Genomic DNA, 27,600 nt, shown 5'->3' with positions numbered 1-27,600 from the left:
AGAGAGTCTTGAGCTTTTGGAAGCTCTCCTCACATTTTTCAGTCCATTCAAATGATATCTTCTTTTTGGTCAAATTATTATTATTATTATTATTATTATTATTATTATTATTATTATTATTATTATTATTATTATTATTATTTATTATTATTATTATTATTATTATTATTATTATTATTATTATTATTATTATTATTATTATTATTATTATTATTATTATTATTAATTATTATTATTATTATTATTATTATTATTATTATTATTATTATTATATTATTATTATTATTATTATTATTATTATTATTATTATTATTATTATTATTATTATTATTATTATTATTATTATTATTATTATTATTATTATTATTATTATTATTATTATTATTAATTATTATTATTATTATTATTATTATTATTATTATTATTATTATTATTATTATTATTATTATTATTATTATTATTATTATTATATTATTATTATTATTATTATTATTATTATTATTATTATTATTATTATTATTATTATTATTATTATTATTATTATTATTATTATTATTATTATTTTATTATTATTATTATTATTATTATTATTATTATTATTATTATTATTATTATTATTATTATTTTATTATTTTTATTATTATTATTATTATTATTTATTATTATTATTATTATTATTATTATTATTATTATTATTATTATTATTATTATTATTATTATTATTATTTATTATTATTATTATTATTATTATTATTATTATTATTATTATTATTATTATTATTATTATTATTATTATTATTATTATTATTATTATTATTATTATTATTATTATTATTATTATTATTATTATTATTATTATTATTATTATTATCAAGTGGAGGTTGTAAGGCTGCTATAAAGCTTTCAGGTAAGCCTCGCAAAGTAAGGGGCTTAAAAGCAACCTGTACCAACCCAATATGCATAAACCTATAAATATCCCTATAAGGGGCTAAATCATTATCAGATAATAATCTAAACGTCTGGTTGTCACTATCAATAGTGATAGTTTCTTCTGTGGTTTTTACCACTTGTTTGAGACCTAATTTCTCAAAAGTACCCATCTGATATATGATTCTAGGGGATATTTTAGGAATAGTCCACTTATTAAGTAAATCAAGATGTTGAGGTATATCATATTCTTCCTTTCTACTGTTTTTAACAGTAGACCTTTTCTTTACGATATTCTCCTCCACAAGTGAAGATCTTAAAGCTCTTCAACAAGAAGACTTTCTGACTTTTGAAGATGAGTGTTCACCATGCCAACAAGGAATGGCATGTGAAAAGGAGGTAGAAGAGGATGATCTTTATAAGATCTATGATCAATTTAAAGAAATGAGTCTCAATGTCATTGATAATGACAAAGTAATAGAGCTTTTACAAAATATCAAAGACCCTGAAATCAGGGCCCAAATCATTGATAAAATCAGTGATTCAAAAGAGAAAGATCATATTTCTGAAAGAAATCATATCCCTAAAGAAATCCCTACTAAAGAAGGTTCATATACTATGGCAGAGGTTAAAAATCTCTTATTAGAAAGAAGGAAGATGATAAGTTCTCCTACCACGATTAGTGATTTAAAAGAAGAGATTAATAATCTCAAAGAAGACATTCTACGTCTTAAAGAAAAGAATGTGGTTATAGAAGTCAGAATGGATGCTTTACAAACCCGACTAGATTTAGAAAACGTTTCGGAATCTTCTTCTTCTCTTGAAGGAGAAAATGATAATCTTGATTTTATAAAAAACCTTTCTTTAAAATCAAATAAGACAGATTTTTTATATAGTCTTAAAGCTTTTACTTCCCAAAAGTTTTATACTAAGATAACTCTTTTAATAGATTATAATTATAAGAAAGAATTTATTGCTCTTATTGATAGTGCAACTGATTTAAATTGTATTCAGGAAGGACTTATACCTTCAAGGTATTTTCATAAAACTACTCATAGTCTTCGTTCTGCTAATGGAAGCAAAATGAATATTGAATTTAAATTACCCAAAGCCTTTATATGTAAAGGGAAAAGTTGTGTCCCTCAAAGTTTTGTTTTAGTAAAAAATATCACTAATCAAATTATTTTGGGTGTACCTTTTATAAATGATATTTTCCCACTCACTCATTGGGATAATAATAAAATTATTGGAACTTGGAATAACAAACCATTTATATTAGAGTTTGTTACTAAACCATTTACTAGAATGATAAATGATTTAACTACCAAACTGTTGATTTCAAAAAATAATCAAGTCAATTTTATAAAACAAGAAATTAATAGTATTGAAATTGAAAATATTTTACAAAATCCTAAATTACAAGATAAAATTAATATCCTGGCCAATCAATTCTCTCTTGAAATATGTGGAGATCACCCCAATGCGTTTTGGAATAGGAAAAAGCATGTTGTAAGTCTTCCATATGAAGATGATTTTGATGAGGATAATATTCCTACAAAAGCAAGACCTTGTCAGATGAACTCTGAATATTTAGAGTTATGCAAAAAAGAAATTAGCTCTTTATTACAAAAAGGCCTTATAAGGCAATCCAAATCACCATGGTCTTGTACGGCATTCTATGTTAATAAACACGCCGAACAGGAAAGGGGAGCACCTCGATTGGTAATAAATTATAAGCCTCTTAATAAAGCCTTAAGATGGATAAGGTATCCAATTCCTAATAAAAAGGATTTATTAGATAGAGTTTATGATGCTATTATTTTCTCTAAATTTGATCTAAAATCAGGCTATTGGCAGATTCAGATAGCTGAATCAGATAGGTTCAAAACTGCTTTTAATGTGCCGATGGGGCAATTTGAATGGAATGTCATGCCATTTGGCTTAAAGAATGCTCCATCAGAATTTCAGAAAATTATGAATGATATTTTCATACCTTATAGTAATTTTATAATAGTTTATATAGATGATATTCTAGTATTTTCTAAAAATATAGAAACCCATTTTAAACACTTAGAACTGTTTAAAAGAATTATTATTCAGAACGGGTTAGTTTTGTCTCAACCAAAGATGGCCTTATTTAAAACAAATATCAGGTTTCTTGGTCATAATATAGAAAAAGGAAACATTAGTCCTATCAACAGAAGTATTGAATTTGCTTCTAAATTTCCTGATATTATAACTAACAAAACCCAATTGCAGAGGTTTCTGGGAAGTCTTAATTATATTGCTCCATTTATAAAGGATCTAGCAAAAGATACAGCCATTTTATATGAAAGGTTAAAAAAGAATCCTAAGGCTTGGTCAGATGATCATACTAAAGCAGTTAAAAGGATTAAGGAAAAGGTTAAAAACCTTCCTTGTTTAACTTTGGCCAATCCAAATTGGGCAAAGACTGTAGAAACTGATGCTTTTGATATAGGATATGGGGGTATTCTTACCCAATATTGTCCTGAAAATAAAAGACATTATATTATTCAATATTATTCTGGCAAATGGAACACAGCTCAGAAAAATTATGCCACTATAGCTAAAGAAATATTAGCTATAGTAAAATGTGTCCTTAAATTTCAAGGAGATCTTTATAACCAAAAGTTTTTAATAAAAACTGATTGCCAAGCAGCTAAATTTATGTTTAATAAAGACTGCAAACATGATGTGTCTAAACAAATGTTTGCGAGATGGCAAGCTTTATTGGCACCTTTTGATTTTGAAATACAATGTAAAAAGGGTGAAGAAAATAGTCTTCCAGATTTTCTTACTAGAGAATATTTATCATAATAATTGTTTATGTCTTTTTGCAGGATGAGACCATCTTGGCCCCCTTCACAAAGGGGAAGAGGACGTAACCAGTCCAGAGGAGGAAGAGGTAATATCCTCATTCAGTATGGAAACAGACAGCTAGTAACCGCTAATATTGCATCTAGTTCCAGTGGAACTAGTGGGATTGATATGAATCATCCGATGTATAAGGGGTTTATGGATTTTATGAAATCCAGGAAAGAATCAGATAATAATAATAATCCACCGTCATACTCTTCAATTTTAATAGATGATGAGAACATAGAGGTTTTTGATATGAATGATAAAAAAGAAGTTATACTTCTTTTAGAAGAAAATGATCTCAAATGGAGGAATGAGCCATGGCAGATAATGGCTAGGTATTTGGATACAGTATCTTATACTACTACTGTGTACAAATACAGAATGCATTATGAGATAATACTCTCATCTACAGGGTGCGAATTTCAGCATTTTTACCCTGCTAATACCAAGAAAGTTTATAACTTTTCAAAATTAATCATAAAGAAGATTATAGCGCCTGAAGAGTGGGGTATGAGTACTTTGAAGGAATTGGATTATATCCACCCAGAGCAAAAAGTTGCTGTAAAATATAATTATTGGGATTATATCGATGGATTTAATAAGGTCCTGTTATATGAAAATGCTAATAGGAAGCATTCGTGGTTTATTAAAATATGTTCTAATGTATTTGACAGGCATATTCCTAATTGGTTCTGTAAATGGTGGACTTTATATGGTCCTTCGGTAAAAATCCTACCGGAATCATACAAGAAATTATATTTAGAATGGGTGGACATATCCCCAAAATTAGTAAAGTTGCAGGAAGAGAATGTATTCTTCGAAGGAATATCCTTGATGTATTTCTTCATTGAATTTTCAATTCCTTGGATCATGAAATGGTCAATAGAAGTTAATAATACTTCAGAAGGATTTCCTTGTTTGCAGAGGACTTTTTACACTAAGTTCTGGAGTAAATTACTTCAGAAAAATCCTGAAGGCAAGTTACATGGCCAAGAGATTATTGATTTAATAAATGTTAAAATTAGTCAATATGAGGCTATCACTATGGAATCGTCTATCATAGAAGATTTAAGTCCATTCAAAAAGATTACAAGAAAACTTCAAATGAAAAAAGGGCTTATCTCTAAGTCAGAAGCTATTGCCATATATATGGAAGAAGTAAAGAAAGATTTAATGAAAAATCTTGATATTAAGATAAAAGATGATATTTCTATGGCTTCAGCCAGTCATACTAATGAAGACGATACATGTATTGCTGGAGAAGGACAAGACATTGATGATGAAGAAATAGATCTTGAGACTATTCTCAAGAAATATCAACAACAACTAGAAGAATCTTCTAGTGCAAGTACAGCTGGCGATAAAGGAAAAGGCAAGATATAAAGTTGGTCACTTGTCATAAGAGGCCAAAAAATTAAAGCTACTTTTATAAAGAATAGCCGAAAGCATTGTCGGCCATCTTAAATAAAGAATGAGGCCATGTGAAAGCCATAAGGGCTTGTCGGTCTTATCATGTGGTTATTGGCCAATGTAAAAAGTTGTGGGCCACTCTTTATTATTCGTTTTGCTTTGTAACCTCTATATAAGAGGAAGTGTGTATTCAGTAAGAGGCAGGTTTTAGAAACCCCTCTCTCTTTCTCTTTGTTTCCCTCTCTCTCTCTCTTTGTAATATTTTTGAGTATTTCAATAAAAGTTTGCAATTTGGTTTTGAAGATCTTGTTCGAAGGTACTATTTCTCATCTTAACCTATTGATTTTCTGTTCATAAGCCCAATGATGGGCTAAACTGTTTGTGTTGAGCTATAGCATACTAAGTTATTTTAAGGTGGCATTGTGTCTATTATGTTGACAGATTGAACAAGTTAGATTAAGGTCAGACATAGGTAATCCAGGCCAGTATATGAAAAATAGCCGAAGGAATCCGTTGGATTACCCATGAGGAAGGGCGGACCCGGGCGGACCCGGATAGTAGGGATTTTCATATACTGTTGCCAGGGCTAACTATGACTATAATGGTTCCTAATTATCTAACTGTTGTGCGATCCGTTTCGTATTGGTATCATTATTATTACTATTATTACTATTATTACTATTATTACTATTATTACTATTATTACTATTATTACTATTATTATTATTATTATTATTATTATTAGTATTATTATTACTATTATTACTATTATTACTATTATTACTATTACTATTACTATTATTACTATTACTATTACTATTATTATTACTATTACTATTACTATTACTATTACTATTACTATTACTATTACTATTACTACTATTATTATTACTATTACTATTACTATTATTATTATTATTACTATTATTATTATTATTATTATTATTATTATTACTATTACTATTATTACTATTACTATTATTACTATTACTATTACTATTACTATTATTATTATTATTATTACTATTACTATTATTACTATTACTATTACTACTATTACTATTACTATTATTATTATTATTATTACTATTACTATTACTATTACTACTATTACTATTACTATTATTATTATTATTATTATTATTATTGTTATTATTATTCTTGTTATTATTATTGTTATTATTATTATTATTATTACTATTATTACTATTACTATTATTACTATTACTATTACTACTATTACTAGTATTACTATTACTACTATTACTATTATTACTATTATTATTTTATTATTATTATTATTATTATTATATTATTTTATTATTATTATTATTATTATATTACTATTATTATTATTATTACTATTACTATTATTATTATTATTATTATTATTATTATTATTATTATTACTATTATTATTATTATTATTATTATTACTATTATTATTATTACTATTACTATTATTACTATTACTATTATTACTATTACTATTATTATTATTATTATTATTACTATTACTATTATTACTATTACTATTACTATTATTATTATTATTATTATTATTATTACTATTATTATTATTATTATTATTATTCTTGTTGTTATTGTTCCTGTTGTTGTTCCTTACTTATAGATAGCAAGCACCAAAGGAAGAAATTGAACAACGTGGGGACTAATATAGCAGAATATAACCGAAGAAGAAGCACTAAACCCGCTCATGCATAGCCTCAACATCTAACTGAATAAGAAAGATGACCATATTTTTTGTGCGCATAGCACCAACATTTATGTGATTGAACAAAACTGAAGAAGAACTTAATTATGTATACAGAAGATACACTTGCAGACTGCTCAATCAAGTGATATTCATCAAGTATTTGCTTACAAAGACATCGTATGCAAACAACCAAATAGATTAATAATAGAAGTTGTCTAAGTTGGGATAAAATCATACAAGTATGAATATCATCACTACGGATAACAGGCTTCTACTTAGTAAACTAAACTTGAAATGGAAAAAGGATGAAACACTTAATTAAGCTCAAAGGCGTTTACTTATTAAACTAAACTAAAAATTATAAAAGGACGAAACAACTTAACTATGAGTTTCTCAACCACATTATTAAATAGGGTAAAGTATTGTCCCCTTTTGTATCTGTCACTTTTATGTGTATCTTGAACCTATGTTTAGAGAATAGGTTAGATTAATTCACAATGTATACAAATCAAATTCACAGTGCTTCTACAATCATCACTACGGATAACAGGCGTCTAGTTAGTAAACTAAACTTAAAATGGGAAAAGGACGAAACAACTTAATTAAGCTCAAAGGCGTCTACTTATTAAAATAAACTAAAAATTATAAAAGGACGAAACAACTTAACAATGAGTTTCTCAGCCACATCATTAAATAGGGTAAAAGTACTATCCCCTTCCGTATGTCACTTTTATGTGTATCTTGAACCTATGTTTAGAGAATAGGTTAGATTAATTCACAATGTATACAAATAAAATTTACAGTGCTTCTACAATCCTTACTTCACCAAAGGAAACTTGCAATTTTTATTGCAATTATTGCAGCGATAGACACTATTGACAGATTCAATCTTCTTCGAACACACATTACAAAAGAGGTAGTACCAGCCAAAATAGTTATCTATTTCTATAATTTGGGACTTCACTGTAATGAATTCTTACATTTTAAAAAACAAACTATAATTATATAGTGTAACAATCCTATTGAAATGGAAAATTACAAACAGAAGAACCAAAATAACAAAACAACCTGTAGTTTAGAGCTTCACTCAGACTCCAACAACTCCTTAATGTCCATGCGGTTCAAAAACATCTCTTCCTCAATTGGAAGGTTGTTTCTAACCCTTATCATGAAATCATCTCGACTAGAAACCAACTCTGAAAGGCAAGAATAAGCCATTATAAGAACTCAATTAAAAGTTATACAGAAAATGCAAAATTCGATATGAAAAGGAGTCACTATCAAACTATATATAATCGAATAATTAGGGTATAAAATGGCACAAAAATAAATTAACAGTGTAATGATCCAGAGATTAATACAAATTTAAAACACTACAGTTACAAATCAAGAAGATAAAGGAGTGGGTTAATGATGGTAGAAGGTGAAATAAAATGAAAAACGTACCTTATGAAACTTATGAACTTGGGAGGGAGAAGGTCAGAAACTCAGCCAAAAAATTCTGTGAAATAAGAAAATCAAAATAACGCATGCCTCATAAACTAACCTATTAAATTGGATAATTAAGGCAATGGTAGTGGGCTGGTTGTTTAACGGTTTGGGCTGTAGCTGAGTAATGAACTAACGTAGTCAATTGGTTAATTAAGGTGATATTAGTGGGGGTGGGTTTTAGATGTTTTGGGCTGCAGCTAAGTAAATACTCATATTTAGTGTGATATTTTTAATCATTTATGTATTTTTTTTTAGGGAAAAAATCAGAAATAATTCAAAAAAAGGGGGAAAATAGAAAATTGCAAATGTTGGCCATTAGAGGGTGCCACATCAACAGACCTAGTTTTAGCTTTATATAGATATATAGATTGATTGATTGCAATAAGTTCTTTATAATTGTTACATATTTTCATTTTCTATTACAACACTAAAAATATTTTTTCTTTAAACTCTTCATTGTCCTCTTTAATGGTGTGTTAATGGATGAATAAGAGGAGTTTAGTATTTTTTTAGTTAAAGAAATGAAGGAAAAAGTCCAAAAAATTAAGAAAGAACATTAAGAACAGGAGTAATAATAATAAAAATGTATATTATAGAGAGATGTCATCTCATCTCATCTACGTTTAGCTTTATCAAATTTTATTAAATTAAAAAAAATTAAAATTATTTATTGAAACAGATTTGTCTTTGTCACAATCTTAAGAATACTCTAGAAACGTAATACCCTATGTAGTTGGCCCTTTTTCTCATAGTCTTGGCAATAATGGGTGAGAAGCTATGGAAATTTTAGTATAGGAGAACAATAAGTTAATTTAAACGTTTTATTATCGTGGAAAATTGATAGATGATAAGTTTTTTTATAACTGATAATATAATTAAATAATCATCAAGCCAATAGTAATGAGATTATTACTCCCTCTGTCTATTTTACTCACCCATTATATTAAAAATAATTGTCCAACAATTCAGTTTGAAAAACTAAGAGATAATTTATCCTTTGTTTATTTTATCTTTGATGGTAAGTATGAGTATTTGATAGCTAATACATTTTTCAAAACATTAAATTTAATATATTCAAAAGACAATAGTAATTGTTTATGATTTCGTAAAATGTGTGCTAAATCAATAGCGAATAACAATTGTTGGGCAAAGGGAGTATTAAATGAAGAACTATGCATGATTTTGCACATTTGTTATGGATATTTTCCTGTGATCTTTTCATTAATTAGCCACGTACATTTCAAGAAGACTTTGAATTATCCGTAATTATATTTATTAATAATTACAACATTTTATTTAACTATATTTAACATATTTAATAGAGTTAATTGGGTATATTATATAGAGAAAATGGTTAAATGAGCCCTCAATCTATTATTAGATTTCTAACTACACATTTATACTTTACGAGGTCCGATTACCCCCTGAACTATTTAAAATTGAAATTATTACCTCCCTAAATGCCTATGTGGCAAAGTGAGTATATTTCATTCTCTTTGAGAGAGTGAAGACCAAAAATAAATATTAAAACTTTATTTTTAATATTCTTTCCATTTTTTTCCCTTAATTTGTTTTTTTCTTTTTTAATTTTAAAAAGGAAGTCAGATTAAAACACAGTAATTGAAAAATCAAAACAAACAAAATCAAAAGAAAAAAAAAAGCTACAGAACAATTTGTAAACTAAGCTCCTTCCTTCTTCGGAGCTCCAAGGGTCCGACGCCACCGCATTGATGCCGGAAAATCGAGGTACATAGTTGAAGCCAACCTCAATCACACCAAACTTGAAACTCCTATGAAATTGCCAACTATATAACTCCCATCATCATAGATTTGACATGGAAATAACACAAAAAGCTTGGATAAATATCATCCAAGACAACTATCACATCTCTAATTTGTTTTCTTCTTCTTAGCAACTTAGTAGAGCATTCATGTCAGCCATCAAATTTCACCATCACGATCTGGAAGTCACCACCACAAATCATAGATAGAAATCTCCTTCCCACTCTCCACAATCAAAAACTATTAAGTAAATTACTTTACATCCATTTTTAAAATCAACTAATAGTCATTCAAACTCCATTGAAATACCATTTTGAAGTTATTGTAACAAACTTTTTCAGTTAACAAAATCCATTCAAACAACTTAATAATGATGTAAATCTCTAAAAAAAAAAGATCTCAAAATTTCATCATCGGAAAATATTCTGGCGGACAATTTATTTTTTAGGTCAATTAAATTAACATTAGATCTTATCATTTATGCACCTATTCCATGACCATAAATTTAATAATAATTTTAGATTTAATAAAAAAAAAGAATTTAAAAAGGGAAGAAAAAAAATGGCATTGATGTGTTCAAGGATTTAAAGAAAAAGGAGGAAGAGAAAGGAAAGAAATGTCAGTCAAAAAGGTAACAGAATAAAAAAAATAAAAAAATTCACGTGTCAAACGCGTGGATTTCACTGATCAACATAAATGTGATTGTGAATTTTTAAGGAGATAATAATTTCATTTTTAAATAGTTTATGGAGGTAATAGGACCCCCGTGAAGTATAAGTGTATAGTTGGAAATCCAATAATAGGCTGGGGGCTCATTTGATCAAAATTAGAAAAAAAAAGACTGAAAAATGAGAAAAATAAATAAATGGTGTTCAACGCTAAAGTGAGATGTCACATCACACACACACACACTATATATATATATATATATAACCTTCAAAGTATGAACTCCTAATTTGAATGTTAAATTACTATAATATCCCTAACTTAGGTTGTGACTTTTTCGATGAGTTGTGACTTTTCGATAAGTTGTGACTTTTTATGAAGGGTTGTGATTTTTCGATGAGTTGTGACCTTTCAATAGTGTGACTTTTCCAAAGGGTTGTGACTTCTCGGACTAGTCATAACTTTTCAGATAAGACACAAAAAACACTTGTTCATACTACCCTTTGTTGACTATAAATAGAGGGGTTTCCTCTCATTTTTCAACCACAATTTTTTTTAATCTTCTACTCTTCTTCTTCTTACATTTTAAAAAATTAAGTGTGATTTATTGTCGTTGAGTTAGTTCGAAGTTTAGTGGAATATGAGATATCAATATTATAATGAAGTTAATCGTTCTATCCTAAGAGGGAATGATAACTTCGACTACTTCAGGAAATATATGAATTTAACATGATGTAGTCTAAATTTATTTGTTTTTGTTAACAATTTCACTTGTGATGTAAATATATTCTTCGGAACATCTTTTTACAAAATTATTAAACTTCTCAAGAGTTGGAGAATTGTCTCAATTTGTTTTTTTTGATGCTCAAGACAAAAGAATGACTTTATTTATCAATGTTACTTATGTGATTTAGAATGTTAGAAAGTTTTCTTCAAAATAGTTATTACTATATAAAATTTACCCTTTTGTTCTACTTATTTACTATTTCTTAATATTTCAGTATTTTAGAAGAAGAAAAGTTCATATGACGAATGTATAATCAAGTTAACAAGATCTTCAAACTTCAAAATATACTATATTATTTTGAATTGGTCCGAGTTGTTCTTTTTTAAAAAAAAAAAATCTCACAATAAATGTGAAAATATGTGAATCATTTAAAATTTATCATTTACAAAATAAATTTTATATTCAAAAATATGGAATAATCATTTTCATTTTGTCCCTACACTAAATTAAAATCTAAGAACTATAAAAAAAAAATAGTAACATTACTTAAAAGTCCTATTTATTTATGTAAGTATAAAATTTATTAGAAATACAATTATTGCACATTAATTCTTTAGTTATAACATTATAAATTCTCTTAGTTATTACTAATTATTGCAAACGTTATTCACACTCTTTAACATTGTTTAGTTATAATATTATGAATTCTCATAGTTATTACATTAATTATTTCTATCTTTCATCTTTTATTACATTAACTTTTGAACAATAATGTTTCATATTATTATACCGTCCCTATATATGGGTAAAACAATGTTGTTATTTTCTTGGACGAATCATGCTTGGTTGAATAAATTGAAAATCGTTTACAAGTACATGAACTATATCTTTGTTGGGTGTAAGATAAACATGTGATCATATATATGATTTCACAGATTGAATATATTCTTCAATTTTAATTTCTAGTTTTTTCAGTAAAAAAAAGGAAAATTAACTATGGATAGTCAGATAGTTATCTTTGCTTTAAGTACACAATCAATCGAGAAGTCAAATATGAGAACCAACAACAAGAACGTCATCTATTATGTTATAACTTCTGAAATAAAAATTAATAAAATAATTAGTTCTAAAAAATAATATCTAGTTGTTCTCTTCACATGTTCATATGACATCTAAACAGTTTAACGTGGAATAAACGTGCAACGCACATCTGGTTAGATGACACGAAAAATATACAAAAAACAACATCTATAACGTAATATTACTAAGATCGACTAATTACATGATTGAACCTCATCAAATTATTTAAATAAATATATGCATTATTGCATTTAACTAATAAAATTTTTCATTTGACCATCTCCATAGGTTCGCATGAATAAGATATATATATACATATATATGACGATCCACATGGAATATTCATAAAAGAATCTATAATATTATTTTGTGCAAAACTTATTATTCAAATCTTCGCTTAAATAAGCAATACTATTTACTATAACATATATTCTTTGAATTGATAAACACGTGCAACACGTGTCGAAAAAACTAGTATATATATATATATATATATAATTGATTGCAAAATCAATTGTATTTCATGATGTGTAAAAAGTAAAATATCATGCTTAAATAAATTTGCGACATTCACTTGAGGCACCGAAGTCAAAAGCTATTAAAGTTTATGTTGTCACAATCTGATTTCTCAAAGAAAATTGAATTGTAGTCATATTCGGCTCAAACAAATAAGATAAAAATATACTGAAAATAATAGCAAGTCATCAACAAAATATGTAAAAAGAAAATTAAAATAAATTGTTACGTACACTTCTTGACTTCTTCTGCTCAATGCTTCTACAAATTTCCTGAACATGAAATTGGAGGAATTGATATATTCTCTTATACTCTTTAATCTTTACACAAAAACTATAAAGCTGGGGAAATTGAAAAGCCAAAGGTCTGATTATTAATTAGCATTATTTAGTAGTGTAGAACGTGGGATGAAGCAGTTATTTAGGCTTTATTAGAAACTGCTATCACGTGGACTTACTGTTAGCATTAATGTTTGTTATTGGCGTTACTGTTAGTTATCCATAGTATGTTTTGTTAGGATTTTTTTTTTATATATACATTTTATTATTTTTATATTTATTTAATTAATAAATTATGAATTTTAAAATGCAAAAAAAAATAAAAAAATATGAATGCTGGTCATAGAGAGGTGTAACATCACCTTCTCTATATTTAACTTTATATATATATATATATATATATATATATATATATATATTCTTCAATTACAAAAGTCTCTTTGGGAGGAATCTTTTTCTATTTTTTTAAAGCATCAAAACATACATAAAATCATATATATATATAATGCTAGATAAAAAAGAAGTGATGTGGCACCTCTCAATGGCCAAGGATCCTATTTATCTTTTTGTGATTTTTTTGACATTTTTTCTAATTTTCTTCAATTATTTTATTTTATAAAACCATCTCCTTAATTCATACCTCTTCAATTACATAAATTTAAATATTAGTTAATTTAGTAATATATATATATAACTCCTAATCTTTCATATTCATAACCTTCAAATTATTTAATATACAAATTTAAAACTCCTAAATATTACACTTATAAAAACCTACTTTGAGACTTGTATGATGATTATTTTATTTTCATTTTTCTTATTCTTCATCTTTTGTCTCTTTGATTGGTTAATTTTTTGTCTTCTTTGATTTGATTTTGCAGGAGAGATGTATAATGAAGAATGTTAGATATATTTCCATAGTTTGATTTTACAAGGTAAAATGATTTGACATGTCTAATACTTATAGTTATCACTTTTTTTCTATTGTAATTATACATTTAATATTATGTTTTTGGATTCTTGATGACACAAATCAATTTTTTTATAGGAAAAATAATTTGTTTTTTTTTTCTTTTGCTTCACTTTGTAGTTGCTTGAGATTTTTTCTTTGCTTATTGCTGTAGTTTCTAAATACTCTGATTGTTTTTACTCTCTTCGTCCCTTTATAGATTTTGGAGTATTGAATTATGTTATGTTGAGAATATGATCCTTCTTTCCTCTTTAAATCATAGCTAAATATTCTTTAATATTTTTGCTTGATTAGCTATATAATCAAGAAAATGCAACATTATGAGATATTGTTGTTATTGTTAGTACTCCAGCCAAATCTCCAATGCAACAAGAGATGATTGGTTCCTTAGCTACTTAGTTAATTGGAAAATCGTCAGTATATTTTACTTTTACTGATCTGAAATTCAATTTCGTCTAACGATCTCTTCCTGCCACTAGCTATAAAATTGTTATACAAATATATAATAGAGATAAGTAACAAAAAAAAGTAATATGTCAAATCTCAATATAAAGTATAATAAAATACTAAATATTGCACACAATATATATATATAAGAGAGAGAATGAAAAGAATCCTCAATTGAAATATGAAAAATCATACAATTCAATTAAAAAATAATTCATTAACAATATGAGCCATTAAGAACCAACACGATATTATATATTAATTTTTGAAAAAACTATCATCAAACTAATTATTTTTCTTATATAGCTAAGAATCAAATAAACTGATTCCTCTTAAAATTTCATATGTCATATGTCACAATCACATAACAATGATATGGTAAAAATATATAATTTTAACCCTACATTCTTAATTATATTCTTTAGATATAGAAATTATTTATAAGTCAAAAAGTTGTTTCACAATTTTGAGAATTCAATTAACAAAAAATCAACTATTTTATTTTATTTTATAACATCCGCAACATTGCTTTTTTTGACAAAATTTAAATTTTTTCTATTCCTTTGATTAAATTTTTGATTCTCTGTCCCTTTTAAATTTGTTTTTAATTAATTTTTCCCTTAATAAATTTCTCTCCTATAATATAAAATAAGAGAATATATATATATATATATATATATATATATATAAGGTAATGCAAAATATATTTTTCAAAATAATAGTAATTATTAAAAGTAATGTTTATTAGTAGAAGCATATTCAGTGACATTTAATTAATTTGAAATTTCTAAAATAGATAAACAGAGAATATGTCATATAATAAAATTAAACCATAAAAAATGGTGGAGGATTTTTCTTAAACGTACTTCTGTTTATTAAAAAAAATGTATTTTTTTTTTACTTTTTCTCTTATTTTTATCTATTTATTTATATTTAAGTTTTATCCTAAACTCACACCCTTCATCTTTCATATCCTCTATACTTAATTAGTACTCCCTCCATTCCCTATTAATTGAATTTTTGGGGCATTTTCCATTTTTCAAATTAACTTAATTGTTCAATCTTCAAGACTATTTTTAAAATATTCTTCCAATTTTACCCTTCATTTGGATTTTCAAGGTGATGACTTCAATAAATTTGACAATAATTAATAAGGGTAAAAATGGAAAATTATGTTCAATTTATGTCTTAATCTACTTTTCTTAAAGGCTGTGAAACACCTCAAAAATTTAATTAATATTGAATTGAGGGAGTACTTATTAGTAATATCCATAACTTCCAACTTTATACCTTCATAACCTCTAATTACTTAATGTTCAAGTTTGTGACATCTTAAAATCACATCAAAATAATATTTCTATCCAAATATATTTGTTTTGAGCTTAATTGTCCTCTACTTTAATTTTGTAGTGCAAAAGCTATCGACAAAGATTACTTTGTGTAATTGTTTTTATTTCTAATAATGAGGATACAAAATAAGATATATAAAAGAGCAAAATTGATTTGGATTTTTTTTATTTATGAAATTATAAGAGCAAGATCATTAATAAAAGTTAGCATAAAAAATTATTCTTGAAAAACATTAAAATGTGTTTGTGGATACACTTAGCGGTGGAAGATAATCAAAATTATTATGAAGTTATTTTTAAATTTTCAATAAAATATGAATAATGAAAAATATAAGAAAAATTAATTAAGAGAATTCATTTTTGATATTTTGCATAAATTAGTAAAAATCTAAAGACAAGCTATCTTGATTATGTTAAGATACGATGCCAATTGTTACTGTTTTTAAAAATATATATAAATTAGTAAAAAAATTAAAGACAAGCTAACTTGATTCTTTTGAGATAAGGATGCTAATTGCAACTGTTTTCTTAGTGGAATTAAATAAGCAAAAAAGAAAAAGAAAATAAGAAAAATGGGAGAATCGAAAAATAGTGTTGGAATAAATTCAAAGAAACGTCATTCATCCTCCTTTATAATTATTCTAAGTATTTGCTTAACTTTTTCTCTTACAATTTAATTATATGAAAATATTATTTATCATTAACAATTATAAATATTCCTATTATTTGTGAACAATTTTTTTTATATTTACCTTATTTTAAGAAAATCCAAGAGTCTAATTATAAGCTTTTATTAGATATTATACGAACTTTTTTTTATCTTTATAACATAAAGCTTTTTATCATTCTTTTATAATTGCTCATTTATTACGTATTTTATCATGTATTTTAACCACAATATATAACAACAATATATTATTTTTTTGTTATTTCTATATCACCAAAAATTATTTTGCAGAAGATCATGTATCACCCATTTCTTTTCCAAAGAATCTACATATGAGAAAAATCTTTAAATTTTAATATACAATTGAAGTACTCTTTTAAGTCTTCAAATTATAGGTAGCTTATCTATTACAAATATTTTTTCATATTTCTAAGAGCGTGTTTGGATGTGTTACTATTTTAATTTTTTTTGACATTTTCTTAAAAAAATTTAAAAGACTAAAAGACACTTTAAATTTTTTACAAAATATCAAAGCTGACCATATTTAATTTTGAGAACTCATTCAAATGGATAATAAAGTCATAAATTCTTAATTATTATATTATATTATAACTAACATAAAAGAATAGGTGCTATTCAACCAAAAATAAAAATAGGTATTAGACAATGTTAATTTAAGGATTTTGTTTTGATAAAATCAATTCATGAATCAAGTTAAAATTACAAATCTAAATGTTAAAATTTGTTATTTAATATATTTAAATTTAAAAATTAAAAAAAATTAAAACTTTTATACACCGCGCGTGGCGAGGCTAAGTTTACTAGTTAATTATAAAAGTAAGTATTGACAATTGATTGCTACAAAGTTTATGATGAATCCATCTTATCCTTGGCAAATTAATGCAAAAATTTCAGATTCTTAAAAGAATTCTTTTCAATAAAAATTTTTTTTGTTCAATAATAATGTAACAAAATAGTTTTTTCAAAATTATTTCTATAAGTTCCTGGAATTTTTCTATATGTTCCTCTTGAAGAGGGAAAATTTTATACAACAAAAAAGAGTTTTTTTTCTTAAAAAAATAAAATAAAAAATTTAGTACATCAACTCAAATCAACATGTTCAGTAAGTAATACAACAAAATATTTGTTTTAGATTAAAGGATCTTACAACTTTAATTGAATTTGAATAGAGATAGATAATTAATTCAGTTATTCTTTTCAATATGTCCCTATGATTTAGGAGCATTTTTTTAGGAAGAGTATAATGTTGTTAGCTACCATTAAAATCTGAATTTTAAAAAACCGTAAAAGTATTTAAGAAATAGTAAAAATTAGATATTTTGTATTTTTCCGTTATTTTTTTTTAGTGTTTGCAATTTTAATTTTAATAATTCATAAATTCTGTTTTTTGGTGTTGACTGCGCGTTTTCACCTCTCCTATTATATATAGATTATTATTATTATTATTATTATTATTATTATTATTATTATTATTATTACTTCCTCTGTCTAATTTATGTGACTTACTTGTCAATTTTTTCTTTTATAGTTGTCCCTAATTACTTGTTCATTTGGACAAATCAAGAAAAGGCAATTTTTTTACCTATTATACCCTCAATTAAATGACTAATTACTTTGAAAAATGCAAAACTTTTCATCCACTTCATATTTAATAGGGATAAAATGGTAAATTCACTATGTCATTAATTGATTTCTTAAGGTGTGTCAATTCAAAAATGGACAAGTAATTAGGAATAGAGGGAGTAACAATTTAACTATAAAATATCCCACACAAATTTCTATCATTCATTTTGAACCACAAATTTTAAAAGTCTTTTTATCTTTTTATAACTCTGTGCCGAATCAAACTATGTTACATAGTGGTTAGGCAATTTGGACAAGTTGTCTGGTAATAGGCCCGGTTACGAAAATTAGCCTTTTGCTACCTTTGAATTGTTAACATTTATTAATTCAAGGAACATTATTGGATGCAATCTGTCCACCAACCCCATTACTTATTGAAGATGATGATGATGATGTTGAACTATTAAATAAGTTGGGAATTGAAGTTTTTGTGGTCCAGGTTGGTTTGTCCACCATCATTGATTTGATTTGCTGCTTTAATTTCTGAAAAACAAATTAGTTTTTAGATGAATCATATTCATGGAAGAGTAGTATATAATATGTTTAATTTGGAAGAAAAAGTGTTGGTCATTTAAGTTTTCTAATCAAACAACTAGTCTATTTCTTAACCAATTTTTGGCCAAACTAGAGCTAATACCAAAAATAGGTTGATAATAAAGGTGTATTCATATTTCTCCAATCTCTTTTTTAGCTCTTCCAATCATTTTTGGCTGTGTTTAGCATCGAAATGAAAAGCAAGCTAATAGTACAAGTTTCATTCACTCTTTTTTAGACAAGATGTTTGAAAATGGAGTTGACAAGGAAGAACGACCACCATGTTCTGATTCATTGTTGCATAAGGTGAGATGTTTGCTAAAATTATACACAACCAATTGCCACAACTTTGATCAAATAATATTTCTTTTTGTCTCCCCTAATTATCAAAGTTGGCTAACATAGAAATTGTTATACTACTACTAGTAGTGTCTCTACTTCTTTCATATGGTTGTTGATGCAAGCTGTTGAAGATTATGTGAAGAAGGTGGACGGATTTGTTTTGTCAGAAATTCAAGTCAAGGGAGAGATTTGTTGGATAGTAGTTGCACTGAATTTCTTACCATAAATAGGTTTTTCTTTTAGAAAAAAGTTTTGGAGTGACTAGTCTTTTTCTTGTAGGAAAATGTTTATGATTTTATAAATAAAGGCTTGTTCCTCCCAATTTAATCAGCATTCACAATGTAGTCATAGGGGCTTTGAGAGTTTTGGTTAGGGGGAGAATTTGTGGGACACAAGTTTGATACGTTATCACTTGTGTGAACCTCATGTATTTCGAGTGAATTAGTTGAGGTTATTTCTCTCTATATTTTGTACTCTCATATTTATAGTGGATTGTTCATCTCCTTTGTGGACGTAGGTTGATTGACTGAACCACGTTAAATCATTGTGTCTTTTGATGTATTTCTCATTTGTCTTCTAATTCGTGGTCTATCGAGCTTTGCTTTGTTAGCTTCCACATTACACCTAATTATTGTCGATCCTAACAGATTCCTTTGAAAACTTATGCTATCGCATCCTTTTGCATATAGGTTCATCCTGGAAAACCTCCTTTACTCACATGGCAGCGGAAGTTAAATTCTTCAGCAAGTACCCCTACATCTTTTGCTCCTAGCATTCGAGAAATTTTGCACATGGTAGTATTCACTCAGAAAACATTTCCATTTTCCCCATACTTTGTTCTTGTTGTGCTTTTAGCTGCATTAGAAATCTTCAAACATTATATGCTTACGCATATATTTGTGCTACTCTAGGTAGGTGAAACATAAAAGTTTGCCATAATTTTGTTGCATAAGACAATCTTTTTCTTAATATAATCTCTTCTCAAGTAAGGTAATTGTCGTTTTATTTTTTGTGGATAGCTTCCACTTGGTCTAAGGTTGTGGAGGCATATACATGAAGAAGCTGCAAAAGGAACGGTAATGTGTGATACATATTTCCCATATTCTAATGTTTCATTACTTGGCAGACCATATGAATGGTGTACTTATCCTCATCATTGTCCTCCAATTTACTTTTTCAGCCCTCAATCATGGATCCGTACAACAAGCGTCTTCTCTCATGTTATCATGGCGTTCCATTAGGTGGTATTGGGTGAGTTTTCCTATTGTTTGTGTCAATCAGTTGGGAAGTATGGGGAGTCGATGAAAACGGTTTTTGTAGCTTAAGAGTAGAAATCATCAAATTGAAAAATAATGAACTGTGTAATACAGTCTGCAACACTCATTCTGATTAAGGTTAGTCGACGGAGTTTCAGTTTCATAGTAAATAACTTCATCAAGTATTAAGGTTCTTGACCACTAACAGCCTACAAAAAATGCAAATGGCAGTATTTACGATTTATTATCTAAATATAGAATTGGAAAAGCAAATGCGACCTTGTTTTCCATTGATGGATAGTTGAATTGGTATATAATTACATTGAACTTTACGCTTGATTGTTACTGCTTAGGTTATGACCTTAATAATAGAATCATCAATCTGCAGTGCAGGAAGTATTGGAAGAAGTTTGAGAGGTGAATTTCAACGCTTTCAATTATTCCCCAGAAAATGTGAAGACACACCTATTCTAGCAAACCAGTTTTCAGTAAGTAATTCATTTAATATTAGCTTTTTTATTCTTTGTTTCTTACATTTCTAATTAGCCAGCAACAGAACCTTATTGCCGTGCTACTGCAATGTTATAAATGCATAATCAGAAACTCCAAAGTGGTCTACGCTTTCTTAACATATGACTCATTAATGCAAAAATAGTTGTTGATAAGTAGGCAATCCTAAAGGTCTGAAGAAGTAACGACAAATTCCTGTAATAAGGAAAATGTCATTTTTGTGGGAAGTCATTTAATAGTTTTGTATTTCTCCTTCTACAGATATTCATTGCTCGCCCTGATCGAGAAAAGTTTTCAACCGTGCTGTGCTCCAGAGGTCCCGAAGAGCTCAAGTAAGTAGCCAGCTTAACTGGTGTAGAGCATCAATCGAGACACAAAGGCTCCAGTTGAATTCTAGTGCTCTAAAAACATTATAAAATGATACTGAATTAGCTAGTGATACAGAACGGATGAATCATGGAAATGGAAGCTAGATGGGGAGAACTGCACATATCATGCTTTATACCCAAGAGCGTGGACTGTATATGATGGTATCATGTGCTGATAAATCAAACGTCAAAAGTCTAAAACTCTTATCTAATTCAAAACTAATAAAATGATAAGTTAAATTATTCATCAAGCAGGTGTTCCAGATCCTGAACTCAGCATTGTTTGTCGTCAGCTTTCACCATTTATTCCACATAATTACAAGGACAGCAGCTTCCCAGTCACTGTATTCACATTTACGGTACAGTAGTTTTAAGCGTGTAGAAGACATTATACTAATATCTTGACTTGTCTTGACTTTCTTATATGTTAAATCTTGCTCATGAAAATTTATGCAGCTTTCTAACTCAGGGAAGACTGATGCTGATGTGACATTACTTTTCACATGGGCTGTATGTCGAAATTTCTTTGTTTCTAGTAGAAGCATTCCTTATTGTTTCAAATGAATGTTTTTCATGAATTTTCTGTGTAACTTATTTCAGCATGTTTACTATCTTATCTTCAGAATTCAGTGGGTGGTATATCAGAGTTCTCTGGTGGACATGTTAATAAAAAGATTTTGTAAGAACATTTCCTACTTCAACTTCAATTAACATTGAGCGTCTGACGGAATCAGTTTGGTTTGGTTGCTAATTGTATTGGATGATTCATTTGACCAATATGCATTGGCTCTTTGTAGGATGGAAGATAGTGTGCATAGCATCCTCCTCCATCATAAGTATGTTTTGTGTAAACGCCCTCTAGTCTATAGCAACATTTGTTTTTCCCCATGGCTTGATAGTTCTGTTTTTCTAATACAACTGTATTTTCCATTCAGCGCTTCAGATGGACTCCCTCCAGTAACCTTTTCCATTGCAGCTCAAGAAACTCCTGATGTCCATGTCTCGGAATGTCCATGCTTTTCGATTTCTGGAGAGTCTGAGATTATGACAGCAAAGGACATGTGGAGGGAAATTGAGGAGGTCAGTTTGGTTCATGCATATAAGCAACATCATCACATATAACATTTAAATTCCAACTTCTTAGCTCCTTTCAAGACCTTTTTCCTAATTCTAAATGATTATAATGAATGAGTATTAACCTTATGTCTTATTCTTTATTCCTAATTTCTTTTCAATTTTTTGATTTTGCAGCACGGTTCATTTGATCATCTTAAGGATGCTAAGACCTTGGTAACTTCAGTAAAAGGATCATCTATTGGAGCTGCTTTAGCAGCATCTGTTAAAGTTCCATCTGGTGCTGTCCGGACAGTAACTTTTTCACTTGCGTGGGACTGTCCAGAAATAAGATTTCCCGGAGGCAAGACTTACCACAGGTCATAAAACAGCTCTTGTTTCTAGAATATTACATTTAAATTATTCATTGCTAAAACTTTTGGACATTTAATGTTGTCTCAGACGATATACAAAATTCTATGGTGTTCAAGGTGACGGTGCAGCTAGTATTGCCCATGATGCCCTCCTAGGTAATAATATCATTTATGAAATAGTAATGCATGTATTTTGGCCTTTCCAGTATTGGTGTAGTATTTATGTTTTGGCATTCTTTAACAGCTGGGAGAACCTACTCAACTAATTTACTCATTAAAGTTATCATAAAACAACAAAACTCAATTTGACAGATATGGCCCTGAATGACTTGTGATCTGCAAACAGTCTATGTTTTATAGTCATCCTAATTTTATCGACCGTCTGTCTTTAAATTAGAACATAACAATTGGGAGCATGAGATTGACAAGTGGCAGAAACCAATACTTGAAGACACAAGTCTGCCAGAATGGTGATATATAGATTTAACAAGGTTTTTCCTTAGGGCATATACAGATCACTGAAGTTTCTAAATAATTTTCTGAAGTGCTAATCATTTGCCTCAGGTACCGCATCACTCTTTTCAATGAGCTATATTATCTTAATGCTGGTGGCACAATTTGGACAGGTAATGGGAAAGGAAAATCTGTTGGAATTTTGTGTTATTGTGTCTGATTAAGGCCACGTTTTAATGTCACAGATGGGTCCTTACCAATTCAAAACTTTGGAACCATCAGGGAGAGAGCGTTTTCCCTTGAAAAGACAAAATCAGACTCTGAGGAAACGTTAAAGTTGGACGAAAAAAATGAGACTTATATGGGATTACTTTCTAGGATGAAATCTACTGTTAACCAACTTCAGACTCCGGTGACTTCAAACTGTGGTTTTGGTACTTATCTACTTCAAGACGGAGAGGAGAACATTGGCCAGTTTCTTTATCTTGAAGGAATTGAATATCACATGTTTAATACGTATGATGTCCATTTTTATGCATCATATGCGCTATTAATGCTCTTCCCAAAACTTGAGCTGAGCATCCAAAGAGACTGTGCAATGGCGGTAATGATGCATGATCCATCTAAAATGAAAATTATGAGTGATGGAACATGGGTCTCCAGAAAGGTTCTTGGAGCTGTCCCTCATGATATTGGACTTAACGATCCATGGTTTGAAGTTAATGCATACAATTTCTTCAACACAGACAGATGGAAGGACTTAAATTCGAAATTTGTCCTTCAAGTTTATAGGGATTTTGTTGCTACCGGTGATAAAATTTTTGGAAAAGCTGTTTGGCCATCGGTATACATAGCTATAGCATATATGGATCAGTTTGATAAGGATGGCGATGGCATGATAGAAAATGAAGGGTTCCCTGATCAAACGTACGATGCATGGACTGTTAGTGGTGTGAGCACATATAGTGGAGGGCTCTGGGTAGCAGCTGTACAAGCTGCCTCGGCAATGGCTCATGAGGTCGGTGATGCTGCAGCTGCTGATTACCTTTGGGCTAAGTTTCAGAAGGCAAAGTCTGTATATGAAAAGTTATGGAATGGTTCTTACTTTAATTATGATAATAGTGGTCGAAGATCAAGTTCTTCAATTCATGCTGATCAGTTGGCTGGTCAATGGTGAGTTATTTCTTCATCTTACTGGGAAAGAGGAACTAGAGGCTCTAAACTGAAGAACTATTTCTGAATTTAGAGAAAAGAACACGTACAAATATGTTGCGCTTTTCATATGGTTGATAGAGTCAGTGTTGATGATAAATTGGAACTTGTGCCATTGAATCTGTTGCTCGTTACTTTTTTTTCTTATACTCATTTGGTTGCGATTTCATAGGTATGCTAGAGCGAGTGGTCTTTCACCTATTGCTGATGAAGAGAAGATAAGAACAGCTCTGAAGAAAATCTATGATTTCAATGTGTTAAAGCACAAGGGAGGGATGTGTGGGGCTGTAAATGGGATGCTACCAAGTGGAAAACCTGATATGTCAGCTCTGCAGTCAAGAGAAATATGGACAGGAGTTACGTATTCTCTTGCTGCTAATATGATACAAGAGGGCTTGGTGGACATAGCATTTCAAACTGCGAGTGGAATACACTCGACAGCTTGGTCAGATAAAGGTCTTGGGTAAGTTTTTCTTCTTTTTTGTTTTTGGAAATTCCTCTCTTTTGCTTAGAAGTTACATTTTTGAGGCTGGAGAGGTTCTCATTTAACTAAAAATACTGGTGAGGCTCGGGGTCCAGATAAGATGAGGCTTTCTGAGAGCTAATGTTTGAACAAAAAATCTATTTAGCCATTCAGTTAGAAAACTACTAACATAAAGAACAAATTGATAATCTGGATGCTAAAGATTGCGGCCATTTAATTATGTCATTGATGGTTTTCTTTGGCAAGACATTAGCAAGAGCTTTGTTTGCCTATTGTGTTATATATCTCGGTCGTTAAGGGAGAGGAAGTTAACTTTTTGATGTTGCCAAATCATGATCCATATAACTTATAACTGCCCTGATATCATGACCAGAGAAGAGGATAGAAAAGGTTTGTTGTATTTTTTCTTTGTAATTGTAGCTGGTTATCTCCTCTCAATTACTGTCCTCGTTTCTCTAAAGATTGGACTATGCAAGAGGATATGATCCGGTAACTAGTTGTTAGATTATCAACAACTCTCCGCATCCTTCTTCTCAATGGTGGAATTCAATGTCCCAAAACCGACATCCTTGTATAGCAACATATATCAAGCATCATCATTCATTCATCAAGTTAGTAGTTATAGATTGATCATATGTATCATTGAGCATCACCATTTAAGGAGCCTTACTAGATGCCTTTGTTTGCTATATGTTTACGGAAAAAAGGGTACAATTGAATTATATGAGGTCAAGGACATGTGTCTTAGCTTAACTTGTTATTGGTAATTAGTAGTTACATATCTTGATAATGGTAAAGTAAAAACGGGATAAATATAACGAAGATAGTAAATGAAAGCCTTCGATGATGAGTTTGTGTTGTATCTCCGGTGTTGTTGGAGTATCTGAAGCCTTAGACCTGAGAACAATATTGTAGATAAATGCTATAAGACAAAGACTTGACATTAACCCATAGAAAAACTCCACTCATCCACAAAGTACTACGACCAACAGGCGTTGTCTTGGAAGTGTTGTTAGTAGTGCCAACCAATATCCCTATGCTACATTCAGAATATTCGTATGATGATATCTAGCGTATCCATAATTTAAGTTATTGTTCATGTGTATGTGCAGGTTTGGTTTCCAAACGCCGGAAGGGTGGAACACATATGATCACTATAGATCACTGTGTTATATGAGGCCGTTGGCGATTTGGGCAATGCAATGGGCTCTATCAAAACCAAAGTTGCACAACCAGGAGATGAAGCAGATGAGTAGTAGTCTAAGTGAGAATTCTTCCTATGTAAAACAGGATGCAGGATTTCAAGAGGTTGCTCGCCTTCTCAAGTTACCAAAAGAACAAGCTTCTACAAGTTACATTCAGTCGTTGCATCAGTTTCTTTGTAACAAATTCTCAATTTGACTCAAAACATCATTTCCCTTCCCAATTATTTGTGAAAAGACTCAAATATGTCATCCAACTTTGAGAAAAGACTCGTTATGTCATCTGTTAAAAGTTTGAATTGTCCATATCATTACCATTTGAAAAAAGTTCATCCATGCTATTATTTTTATTTCCGGTTTTGCAAAACCATTTTTTTACCTTAACAAGACCCCAAACAACTTTGAACACTTTTCACTTTGAGTTTTGGATCAAATGTATTGTTTTTTGTTTTTTTCTTCTTAAGAACACCAAGAACACGTGAAGAACACCAAGAACTCTCAAATTTTCAACTTATTTAATTCTTCACAAAATCAACTCAAATTTCAAGAGTAGCTTCCCTCCAAACTAGATACCAAAATTCAATATCTTTTGAGCTCGAATTCAACCTAACTTAACAAGACACACTTTAAATTTCTTCAAGCTACACGACTCCAAATCACTTGAAATTTTGAACATAGACTCAAAACAACACTAGTTAACAAAGATGGAGGATTTGTGGCTTAGGTCGCAGGTTTAAGCCCCACACCATGCAAAGCGAAGCCCGATATTTAAGTGGAGAAGGGTAGAGGGGCGGGCCCATTATCCACCGAGTTTAGAAGGCTGTGATTGGTCCAAAGGGCGGGTCACAGACGGATTTCTCGGTTATCAAAAAAAAAAAAAAACAACACTAGTTAACAAAGATCTAGTGCCAAAGCGACAACAAAAACACGAATCAAAGTAGGTTTTCAAATTTTTGGGACTGATTTCCATTTTTTTTAACACAGGTGGTATTTATTTTAAGGGATAATTGTACATAATGGCAAACTTTTAATGTAAAATAAATACAGTAGCTACCGTTTCATTTATTTCCTTTAAGGAGCAAAGTTTCCGTCAGTTTGCTATTTAATGGCCCCACCGAATTGTATAAGTAAAAAAAAAAATTCAGTTATTCTCTTCCTTTTATACAATATCTTCTTCTCGTTGATATCTCTTTTTTCCTTCAATTTCTCCCAAATTTTCTCCCCAAAATTAGTTTGAAATTTCAAATCTCCACCAGCA

At 28.9% G+C, this 27,600-nt stretch overlaps 1 protein-coding gene across 1 annotated transcript; it reads left to right on the top strand.

Annotated features, from left to right (window-relative positions):
* Positions 1-19,316: 19,316 nt before the first annotated feature.
* Positions 19,317-26,638, top strand: LOC125834751 (uncharacterized). Its single transcript, XM_049513897.1, has 19 exons — positions 19,317-19,394; positions 20,120-20,224; positions 20,450-20,506; positions 20,611-20,681; positions 21,075-21,174; positions 21,458-21,528; positions 21,641-21,726; positions 21,820-21,923; positions 22,021-22,074; positions 22,188-22,243; positions 22,362-22,400; positions 22,500-22,644; positions 22,816-22,997; positions 23,080-23,147; positions 23,389-23,461; positions 23,556-23,617; positions 23,690-24,617; positions 24,829-25,119; positions 26,253-26,638. Exons 1-19 carry the CDS (start codon positions 19,332-19,334, stop codon positions 26,539-26,541), a joined length of 2,844 nt encoding a protein of 947 aa, XP_049369854.1. The 5' UTR covers positions 19,317-19,331; the 3' UTR covers positions 26,542-26,638.
* Positions 26,639-27,600: the final 962 nt, after the last annotated feature.

Source organism: Solanum verrucosum, unplaced genomic scaffold (assembly GCF_900185275.1).
Source record: "Solanum verrucosum unplaced genomic scaffold, falcon-dt-bn FXZP01000073.1, whole genome shotgun sequence".
Taxonomy (NCBI): Eukaryota; Viridiplantae; Streptophyta; class Magnoliopsida; order Solanales; family Solanaceae; genus Solanum; species Solanum verrucosum.
This window is presented reverse-complemented; position numbering and strand designations above follow the sequence as displayed.